Source organism: Mobula birostris, chromosome 1, assembly GCF_030028105.1.
Source record: "Mobula birostris isolate sMobBir1 chromosome 1, sMobBir1.hap1, whole genome shotgun sequence".
Lineage (NCBI taxonomy): Eukaryota > Metazoa > Chordata > Chondrichthyes > Myliobatiformes > Myliobatidae > Mobula > Mobula birostris.
This window is the reverse complement of record NC_092370.1, coordinates 124,251,128-124,263,009: the sequence shown is the minus strand read 5'-3', so window position 1 is coordinate 124,263,009 and position 11,882 is coordinate 124,251,128. Positions and strand designations below refer to the sequence as shown.

The 11,882-nt window shown below is 38.5% G+C and overlaps 1 protein-coding gene across 2 annotated transcripts in view; it reads right to left on the bottom strand.

The window, feature by feature from the left end:
* Positions 1–8,560: 8,560 nt before the first annotated feature.
* The window catches only part of atp9b (ATPase phospholipid transporting 9B), a 374,205-nt gene continuing 370,883 nt past the window's right edge, over positions 8,561–11,882 (bottom strand). For both annotated transcript variants that reach the window (XM_072261618.1, XM_072261628.1), the window contains one exon: positions 8,561–10,581. In XM_072261618.1, coding sequence (XP_072117719.1) covers positions 10,445–10,581 — 137 coding nt within the window. In that variant the 3' untranslated portion in view covers positions 8,561–10,444. The remainder of the gene's footprint in view (positions 10,582–11,882) is intronic.

Here is an 11,882-nt window from a genome sequence, read left to right as displayed (position 1 = left end):
AGACACTTTAATGTTCCCTGATATCGGGAAACAGTTCACATAAAAAGGAATCATGCTTGGAACTGACAATCAGATGAGGTATTGTAGCCAAATAACTTGGAAGTAATCCAGAAGCAGTTTAGCTTTGTGAAAACTGGCAGCATTGTTTCCTTTGAAACAAAAGTGATGACACTTCAGAAGTACCTCATTGCCTGCAACTTTTTGTGGCCGATCTTAAACTGCAGAAGGCACAATACAAGTCTTCAACTTTCCAACTTTGTTAATGATCTACATTCCCACAGTGCCATTCCTGACTTTGGCGGAATTCCAAATTACACACAATTTCAATATATATTTTTTGTAAGGAAAGCACATATCTCATTCCAATCTCTTCTCTCACCAGGTAATGCATGTCAATATTCTGATAGCATTTTCAACATGGACTTCTTGCTTCATTTTTGTAATATTACTCTGTTTCAGTATCTTGAAGAGTGAATAGAAAGTAGTGAGGCTGTGTCCTAGGTAAGCCCCTAATCAGCGAACAACTTGAATCAAATCTCAATTTTCCATTTTTTGTTCCACGAGTAATTCAGTCACTTACAAAGTGAAGATATCCTTCTCAGTACAGAATTAAATCAGTAAATTGGTTTGTTATTATCTCATGGACTGAGGTACAGTGAAAATCTTTGTTTTGCATGCCATCGATACAGGTTATTTCATTACAACAGTCCACCGAAGTAGTAAAGGTTCAAAGGTTCATTTATTATCAGTGTATGCAGTTTACAACTCTGAGATTTGTCTTCTCGAGATAGTCATGAAACAGAAAACCATGGCAGAGTTCAAAGAGAAACAACAAACCCACCCCTGCTCAAAAAGCAATGGCAACACAATCAACAATCCTGCCTAACTCCCCTCACGAAAACATTGACCCCCTAAACCCCCATCCCCACACAAAAAAAAATCAATGAGAAAGAATGGGTAAAAACACAGAATATGAAAACCATTAGACTTTAAAAATCCATAGACCAAATCAATTAATGCAGAAGTTTGGTAACATCCTTCGACATCATCGAGAGACACGCTGCCCTCGGGGCACAGTGAGCTGCTACACAGGCTCCTTCTCCTGCAGCAGAGGGATCCCATCAGCCATCAAAAGGCAGGTAGTCAGTTCTAAACCTTTGCTTGCCTTCCGCACTCGCCTCGATGTTTCAGCCTTCCTCAACACTTCAATCGGCGAATAATAGACGCTTTAATTGGTGAAGTGGAGCTCAACATCAGCTCGTGCCCCGTCTCAAGGTTACTTCACCTCAAGGCCTTGAGGGCTCGAGCTCACACTGCTTGGAGGCAGCAAAGTGCTAGATCACTCAATTCATCTCCAAACTGTATATCCCAGACTCCAGCAGCTCTGGAAACACATTTAAGATGAAAAACAGATGTAAAAGAAGGGAAATAAGCAGTTTTGTGGTCTCTCTGGAAGGGATCAACTGAAGGAGCGGTGTACGCAGGTGCCATCTTGACCAACTATAATCTGATGGAAGTATAATGGAAAACAATAACAGAATGTAGAATGGAGTGTTACAGTTACAGAGAAGGTGCAGTCTAGACAGACATTAACGTGCAAGACCACAACGTGTGGATTGAGTTCAAGGGTCTATTTTATTATACAAGGGGGCCATTCAATTATCCCATAACAGCAGAATAGAAGCTGTCTTTAAGCTTGGTACACGCTTTCAGGCTTTTGTACCTTCTGCTCGATGGGAGTGGGAAAGAGGGAGAATATGGGGGTGGGATTTTTGATCATGTTGGTTGCTTTACTGAAGCAACCAGAAGTGTAGGCAGAGTCCACAAAAGGAAGACTGGTTTCCATGATGTACTGAGCTGTGTCTATAAGTCTGTTGTATTAGTGACAACACAACTGTTGGGTTAATTTTATTCTTAATACTCAGCAGTTGAGCTCAACATGAGTTGTAGTCAAAGTACTTTCTTAAGGCAGAGAAGGAAATGTAGCAGAAGGGAGCACCTTCTCAGAGCCATCACAACTGTTACAATTTTAGTTGAAAACCACAGGAGACGAAAGGAATGGCACTTTGAAAAATGGCTCTACAACTCAAATTCAGCTTTGCAACTCAAATTCCACAAATGTTTGCTTGCAAAGCATACAATGCTAGAAATATATTTCCAATTATCCAATATTCTTGATAATTTAGCAAGCAAAACGGTGTCACTGCAAAGCTGACCACTTTTTGAAAGTAATGTATTGCCTAGGCTACTATATTCATCAAAGGCACCATGGAAATGTAAGTTTGTCTTTTCTTTTAGGATGAACATTCTCAAAATCTGTATCAATTATAATCAACTTGTTGGAATTTTGACAGAACTCCTGACAAAAACTCAACTGAATCCCTGAAATGAGCAGAGACATACTCTATACCTAAGAATTTAAACTGAGTGGGCATCATTGCCACTCGAGATTACCAAAATGCATTAGGAGTAAAGAAATAATGTAGGATGCCGTCACCACTGAATTTATTCAATTATGTTGCCCTCAAAAACAGCAATGAGCATTTGGCTGATGAAAAATAGGAGCGATCCCTACAATGTCCCAACCGGTGCTCATGAAATCTTCTGTTCACATGAACACAAACTCTCTTTCTCTCTTCACAGATACTTCCTGTCCTACTGAGTATTTCCAGCATTGTTTAATTCTATTTCAGATTTCTAGGATCTACAGATTTTGCTACTTCTTTGGGGAATTTGGGAGTCATGGCATTCAGTGCAAAGTTTGGAGACACTCTTTACACCTTAACTGAACATTTGAAACATTCTCCCACTCATGGCATATGCTTGTTCAGTCAACTTCAGCCCATGAGTATTTGACTGTTAAAGAAGGGTATCAGGGTGTCAGAGAAAAGCGGGCAAATAAAGTCAGAACTGATTGTCCATGATTTCACTGTATGGTCGTACAGATTTGAGGGGGAGCAGGAAATCATGTGGTAAATTCCCATTCATTAAAGAAGTTCGCTGTGGAGCAAAATATAGTACTTCTAATGAGATACGTTCTCAAGCTAATTTTCTCAGTATATTTGGTTCTAAACCCCAAGATTTTTTACAAGCTTCACCTGAAACTAAAAAACCCTGTCTACACTTTAAGACCCACTTCACATTGATGACACTGGATGGAGTCAAGAATGGGACTGAGGGACAATGAATTTCCTCGGTTATATACATGAACACATCCTTGAGTAGGGTGAATTAACCCACAGGTAGCCATGAAGCAAACAATAGTTTTATGATGAAACAGAGGCAAAAACAACTTGGACACTGCTCCACAGGCTGGAACATGTCTTTCAATGAGATTACCTGGCAAGTTTCATCTTATAATGATCAAAAATTAATTCCTCCCTCTTCAAAGTATTCATTTACTATATTGCAAGATAAAGGTCAATGGATGAAGTGGTAATCTGAAATAATTTCAATGCTTTCCACGTTGTTAGCATGTCCTGGGTAAAGGTTATTATTACTTCCAAATGAAATATTTTGTACTTTGACTATTCAGTGCCAACATTAATACCCTGCAGTCAGTTTGCTATAGATAGCTCTGAACTGATGGCTCTTGTACTCCATTAGCAATCTCCATTTTTCACAATCATAATTGAATGGAATGTTGAATTCAGTGCCAAACTAAAGGGAATATTCCTGTCATGCATAATGGTCTCCAGCCATAATTTTGGCACAAGTCCTGGAGAAATAGTGTACGGCCAGTTAGGCAAATTTTCTACCTGATGTGCAGTGGAATATTTGGAAACTTCTTGAGCAATGTCCATCTCTGTGGTAATGGATTATGAATCTGGGAACCTTACATGAACAGAACTGAAATAACCAAAATTCTATTGGCATCTGATTCTTGTTGTAGAAGAGGAACTTAATCTCATCAATTTGGACTATGCTCAAGGCAAGGTTCTGTTAGTGAAAAGGCAGTGATGTATGTACTGTGACACTTAGTCAATACCCACCAGTTTTTACAATTGATGATGTTGTTTATGGCTTTGGGCCCAGGATTATTGTTGCAATTACTTGTTATTTAAGATGGAATGAGACTTTGAGAATTATTTTCACCTTCAGTGGGGTATATATACAGTTGAAGTCAGAAGTTTACATACACCTTAGTCAAATACATTTAAACTCAGTTTTTCACAATTCCTGACATTTAATCCTAGAAAATATTCCCTGCCTTAGGTCAGTTAGGATCACTACTCTTTATTTTAAGGATGTGAAATTTCAGAATAATAGTAGAGAGATTGATTTATTTCAGCTTTTATTTCTTTCATCACTTTCCCAGTAGGTCAGAAGTTTACACACACTTTGTTAATATTTAGTAGCATTGCCTTTAAATTGTTAAACTTAGGTCAAACGTTTTGGGTTGCCTCCCACAAGCTTCTCACAGTAAGTTGCTGGAATTTTGTTCCATTCCTCCAGACAGAACTGGTGTTTTGGTCAGGTTTGTAGACCTCCTTGCTTGCATATGCTTTTTCAGTTCTGCCCACTAATTTTCTATTGGATTGAGGTCAGGGCTTTGTGATGGCCACCCTAATACCTTGACTTTGTTATCCTTAAGCAATTTTGCCACAACATTGAAGGTATGCTTGGGGTCATTGTCCATTTGGAAGACCCATTTGCAACTGAGCTTTAACTTCCTGGCTGATATCTGGAGATGTTGCTTCAATATAGCCACATAATTTTCCTTCCTCGTGATGCCATCTATTTTGTGAAGTGCACCAGTCCCTCCTGCAGCAAAGCACCCCCACAACATGATGCTGCCACTCCCATGCTTCACGGTTGGGATGGTGTTCTTCGGCTTGCAAGCCTCACCCTTTTTCCTCCAAACATAACGATAGTCATTGTGGCTAAACAGTTCAATTTTTATTTCATCAGACCAAACGACATTTCTCCAAAAAGTAAGATTTTTGTCCCCTTGTGCACTTGCAAACTGTAGTCTGAATTTTTATGGCCGTTTTGGAGCAGCGGCTTCTTCCTTGCTGAGCAGCCTTTCAGGTTATGTCGATATAGGACTCGTTTTACTGTAGATACAGATCCTTGTCTACTTGTTTCCTCCAGCATCTTCACAAGGTCCTTTGCTGTTGTTCTGGGATTGATTTGCACTTTTCGCGCCAAAGTACGTTCATCTCTAGGAGACAGAATGTGTCTCCTTCTGGAGTGGTATGACAGCTGTGTGGTCCCATGGTGTTTATACTTGCGTACTATTGGTTGTACAGATGAACGTGGTACCTTCAGGCGTTTGGAAATTGCTCCCAAGGATGAACTAGACTTATCATTTTCTGACCTCAATCCAATAGAAAATTGGTGGGCAGAACTGAAAAAGCGTGTGCGAGCAAGGAGGCCTACAAACCTAACTCAGTTACACCGGTTCTGTCTGGAGGAACTCAAAATGTTACTCAAAAGGCTACTCAAAATGTTTGACCCAAGTTAAACAATAATGTAAAGGCAATGCTACCAAATACTAACAAAGTGTATGTAAACTTCTGACCCACTGGGAAAGTGATGAAAGAAATAAAAGCTGAAATAAATCATCCTCTCTACTATTATTCTGACATTTCACATTCTTAAAATAGTGATCCTAACCGACCTAAGACGGGGAATGTTTTCTAGGATGAAATGTCAGGAATTGTGAAAAACTGAGTTTAAATGTATTTGGCTAAAGTGTATGTAAACTTCTGACCAACTGTATATGTGGAATTCAGCAACAGCGAACTTGTTGGAAAGTAGCTTCTTCCACTCTGCAGGATTAAAGGTATAGGAGAAAATGCCAAATTCTGCCATTTCAAGTGAATAGTTAACCAAAGCTTTAAATGTTTCAGCTACTATCAAGTGTCCAATAATGACAACATAATATAATCCTCTTCAGAAACATATGCATTTTAATTTTCTAAATATTCTTTATTTGCAAGCACCATATTTTTCATGGAGACACAAGACTGCAGATGCGGGAACCCGGAGCACAAGTAATCTGCTGGAGAAATTCAGTGGGTTCGGGTAAATCAGGTCCTGACGCAAGGTTTCAACTCACAGTATCAATAAGTCCTTTCCTCCCACAGATACTACACGACCCACAGCTCCTCCACTTGTCAGTTTGCTGCATCGCACCTTATGATGTTATGAATCACAATGACAACGATGAATGTGGTTTTAAAATTGTGTCACAGTTTATATTGTTAACTGTGTGCCCAACATTAGCTTTCAGTTTTATTTAGATATAGCTTCTACTTATGTGAAATAGAAACTTACAGCTAGCTGTCATTGTGTGCAGATTTTCTCTCTCCAATGACACAGACCTGCCAGGCATTGATCAGCTTTGATCTCACTTTGTAACTATGTTTTCGTTCTCTAACTTCCCAGGATTAACCTTTCCACTAAATAATTTCATCTAAAGCTTTATTATCATAGCAATTTTCACCTCCTATCAGGGTAATACTTTTAATCCTATCCAACAATCTACTGCCCTTTTACAACTTAAAACAAACGTTTCTATTTTCCAGATCTGACAAAGGATCTTCGGAAAAGTGACCTTACTTGGAGTACTGCGTTCAGTTCTGGTCACCTCACTACAGGAAGGATGTAGATACAATAGAGTGCAGAGGAGACTTACAAGGGTATTGCCTGGATTGGGGAGCATGTCTTATGAGAATAGGTTGAGTGAACTTGTCCTTTTCTCCTTGGAGTGACGGAGGATGAGAGGTGACCTGATAGAGGTGTACAGTATAAGGTGATGAGGGGCATTGATTGTGTGGATAGCCAGAGGCTTTTTACCGGAGCTGAAATGGCTAACACGAGGGTGCAGAGTTTTAAGGTGCTTGGAAATAGGTACCGAAGGGATGTCAGGGGTAAGTTTTTCACACAGAGTGGTGGGTGCGTGGAATGCACTGCTGGCTGCGGTGGTGGAAGTAGATACAATAGGGTCTTTTAAGAGCCTCTTAGATAGGTACATGGAACTTAGAAAAATAAAGGCTATGCACTAGGGAAATTCAAGACAGTTTCTAGAGTAGGTTACATGGTCAGCACAACATTGTGGGGCAAAGGGCCTGTAATGTGCTGTAGATTTCTATGTTCTATGTTCATCAATCAGCATGTTGTAAAAGGAAGGACAATTCAGATTTGTTCTGGAAAGGACTTAAGCTAGTTGCTAAAAATAAACTGTTTCAGGGACTCAGTGGTTGAGCAGCGTATGTGGGGAAAGAAGAACTGTCAATGTTTTGGGTTGGGATCCTGCATCAGGGCTGAGAATGGAGAGGGAAGATAGCTAGTGTAAGAAGAGAGGGAGAAGGGTGCGACAAGGAAGTGGTAAGTAGGTGAATGGTGGTTTGAGGAGGGTTGAAGGATGACAGGCAAATGGAGCCAGGTGGGGGGAAGAGGCTGGTGTTGGGAGAGGCATGGAATTGGGAGAGAGGCAGGGGTATCATTAGTGGAGGCAGGCCAAAAAAGACAATTAAAAGGGTCTTCAATGCTTCTAGATTAAGACAAAGGTGAACCTAGTCTCTAAACAGACATGACTGTACAACTAAGTACAGCAATCTTCAAACACCTAGCTGTTGGTTGAATTACAGGGGATTCGTCAGTATCCAGGCCATGTATTTTCTCATTGAATAGGAGGTACAGAAGCCTTGAGCTCCACACCCACACTACTGGCTTCAACAATAGCTACTTCCCTTCAATCATTTGGTTTTTGAACCAGCAGCAAAACCTTAATTACTACAGTTCGGCAAAACTATGAGAACTTGGTCCAATCTTCTGATTGTGTTTTCCTATTTTAAAAACTGCTTATAATTTGTTTTTCTTGTGAATGCTACTTGTATGATGCTATGAACCTGTGATACTGCTGTAAGTTTTTTCAACGCACCTGGGCATATGACAATAAACTTGACTTCGACTTTTCCAAATTCCAGTAGCAACCAATCTCTCTCAGTTGGTAGGAAAGGACAAGCAGAGGTGTTGCTTGTACTGATCATAATTAATTCTACAATGAGTCTATCAATATGCCATTGTGAGTCGGGTGCAGAAGAGATCAAAATGTGTCAACAAATCGGGAGGGAGCAGAGTCAAGAACAGCCATGAAAAATTGAAAGCATTGGGTGAATGAAGCAAATAACATATCATGGAGAGGATGAGAGATGGGCAAAGCTTGAAATGAACTTGCTTTGGGAGATTATATATAACCTTTGGCATTCACTTCATTATTGTCGGAATAATCAACGAGCGATAAAAGCCGTTAGAATTGATTTGGGCTACATAATTATTCATAAAACTAAATAATTTATTTGCAAATACAGATATTTAGCTTAATGCACTCACTTTGAATTTAAGATTTCTTAAGCAACAAATCCATTTAGATGTCAAACTAAATTTGTCATTCAACACCCAAATAGACAATTTCTTGTTACAAAACAAAGAAATAAAGAACATTTTAAATTGCAATATGTCAAAATGATCAGATATATTTAAATAAACCTAAAGTGATGCTTGATTTTATCACATCAAAAGTTCCAAAAAAAAGAGAAAGACATCTGTGAAAATGTAAATTCATTTTATTGTGCAGAGGGAACTCCAGTTAGAGTTAACAATACAGTAAAATCTGAATATAGTCACCTTCACCATTAAAATCTAATGATTCCTTAAAATGGTTGAATCCAATAATGTCCAGTGACACTCAATGATGGCTCAACCACAGTTTGAAAACAATTACCTTGACTGTGTTTGAGGGTGGTAGCTAGACCCTGATGCAGGCTCCATAAAATGTCCATTGCTATCAACAGGAGTAGTGTGGGTATTTAATCCAGATGATTGCTTAATCAAGGTGACCATGAGAGCACATTTCACTGTTACTCATTTCATACTATTACGTCACAGTTGCAGTATAGAATAACAATTGGAATCTTGCACCAGGCATCCATTATTTGAAGGCTATTAACAAAAATACTATACAACATCCTTTCACTATCAGAGCAGAGTCTCAAGTACAGCCATGGAAGCTTTGGACACACTTCAGCATAATCACCGTGGAATCTAAAATGTTTAATTAAAAACAATTGGCTGGAATAGCATTATAATCCAAGATCTTGTCTAATTATTCCTTTTGGACACATTACAAAATGAACACATTGATAAACCAGAATGCTGGATAAAAAAATGAATGCAAAAAATGAATTTTGATACATAATGATTACAAAAATTAATTTTCCACAAGTCAGTTACAATATATTATACTTTGTTTCCCAAAACAACACATTGTGTTCTTGTATACTTTCTAAATGGAATTTTGAGTGAGTGCAATAAACACTAAATCAGTGCTGGATCCAGGAATTTACTGGCAAAAAACGTTGTTGATTCTCTTTGTAAAAATACCACATCTTCTGTTATACGCCGCTTTATCATATAAACGCTACAGAAACCAATCCAGGAACACAAAACCCTGAAATAATTAGAATTATGTCCTTAATATGATTTGAAGGAAAGCTGGTTTCTTTACAGTTGCTATTCTGGACAATGCCTATTATATAGCACAAATCCTCAGGAGACAAAAGAATCTTCCAGACTCAAGTCTGCAATGGAGTCTGGCAAAGAAGAAATGAAAATTTAATGTAATTCAATAATGTATGTTCTTAGGGTATTTGTAAAAATAAGTTCTCTAAAGTAGTGCCTCACTTAAAATTTAGGCTGTAGAATTCTTAAGGTAAACTTCCAGATACATGTAGATAATACTGGAGAAGAAATAAAGGGGAGATTGACAGCAATATGGTAATAACAATGTGGTATGTTGAAGAGCCTGCTGTGCATTTCCCTGTTAGTGCATATTTGTTTCACAAAACACAGCTACAATTCAGAAGCAGGGAAATAAAGACAAGCCAATAGCAAATGCTAAAGTAGAGAGCTCTTATAAAACTCCAATAAATATATAATGCTAATTTTCTGCTTTATGTACAATGGCATTAGTATATGAGCACTTTGTTTATACAACACCATTTGCTAACTAGTACTTCATGGACAATTCCGCATCAAGTTGCAGAACTGTTTTAGAGGAACAATTAAAAACTACAATGACAATTTTCAAAAGTATATTTGAGTGTATACATAAATTAGCAAGAAAAAAGGGGAAGGGAATTAAAAAAAATACAAAGGCAAGTTATATCCATTTTCTCCCTGACTCCATCAATAGTCTGAAATATTTGAAGGCATTCCTTCATTTCAAAAGTTCCTTTGCAGTACCTGTTATTCAGAAGTGCTCTCAGTTTCTTTCAATGCTCTGCACACTGTGTGCTTCATTGCTATTTTTGGCTGTTTGGTCAACAGACCATTTTCACAAGATTTAAGATTCCCTGTGAAGTGTTCATAGGGATGATTAGATCCATCCGCAGCAATGGCAAAAGTGCTACTTATTGAGCAAAAAAAATCTGCATTATGAGGTAAGTTTGGAGTAACTGGGCGGAGAGAATTTGCGCTTCAAGTACTTGAGAATATAAAGTGGAAGACAACTGACAAGGGTAATCGTTGACACTTTCCACAGGAAGGTCACAGTGGTGATAAAGGCGACATCTGTAAAAGCAGAGGTTTATTGCATTATAAACCATACAACAATACTCAAAAACACAGCCCTAAGCAGGAACAAAAGGCTTATATTTTACAACCAAAATTTCTTTTATACTAACATTGATTAAAATGACTGTGAAAATATTTTCAGAAAGTAACTAAAACCTGTATTTCAGGTCCCTTTGTAAGGCAAGACACAACCCTGAAGAGGGAGATGTCGTTTCTCATACACATGATCACGTGAAATGTCACGCGCTACTAATAAGCAGACAGACCAATCACCTCAGCAAGGCTTCCCTCCCACCACCGCTCTGAACTGATTACTGCTCATCTCTGACCTGGAGGTTAGGTCACCGCACTATTTAGCTGCATGACTGATATTAATGGGGAAACCATGATGATCGGCACAGTGATTAAAGGCCTTTTACAAGCAAACTGTGGGCCAAAGCAAATTTAGTTGGATGTGGGAAGAGATGCTCTGAGGCAGCCAAGGAAAAAAAAGAGGCTAACTGTGTACTAAGTACAGTAAATGGGCTTGAAAATCTTCTTCAATCCCAGGAGAGCTGCAATCCTAGCAAAGTGGGAATGATTTGAGAAATACTTGTCCGCTTTCCAAGAGAAAAAAAAACACAACATAACATGCAATCAACATGTAATCTCTAGATAAACAACTGGTTTAGTGAGTGCCCTTGAATGGCAATTAATATTTAAGCCAATGTTTAGAAAGATTGCTTGAACGACGTATTAGCTGGACATTTATTCTCAACTCAGATGTGAAGAGGCTATGACATCTATAAAATAAAATTCACTGGATGAGAGAGGAATATAATGATCTAAGAAAACTATAGGACTATACGGAAGTACAAGAAAAGCCAATCTTAAAATGACGACCATGGGACTATTCCACTGTATAACTTGATCACAACTCTTTCACACAAATGTCAGTTATAATAAACCTGATTCTGATTACTCTTTGGGTGTAATCCTTAATACCATTGTTCGCAGTCTCCAATTTTATCTTATTTTAGCAACTCAGATGAAGGGTCTCGAACTGAAATATAAAATGGCTGTTTCCTACCACAGATACTGCCTGACTTGTTGTGTTCCTCCAGCAGGTTGTCTTATTCCCCCAGATTCTAGTCTCGTATCTCCAATTTTACATTGATCAGAGACTTATCTCAAGGAAAACACTTCAAATTTATCCTGATAATCCTGATTTTGCACGGCACAGTCTATCCCCAGGTTATGGACACCCCTGCATAATAAGGTGCTTCCATTTTGTAAAATTGAGAAGTTCTATGTACATA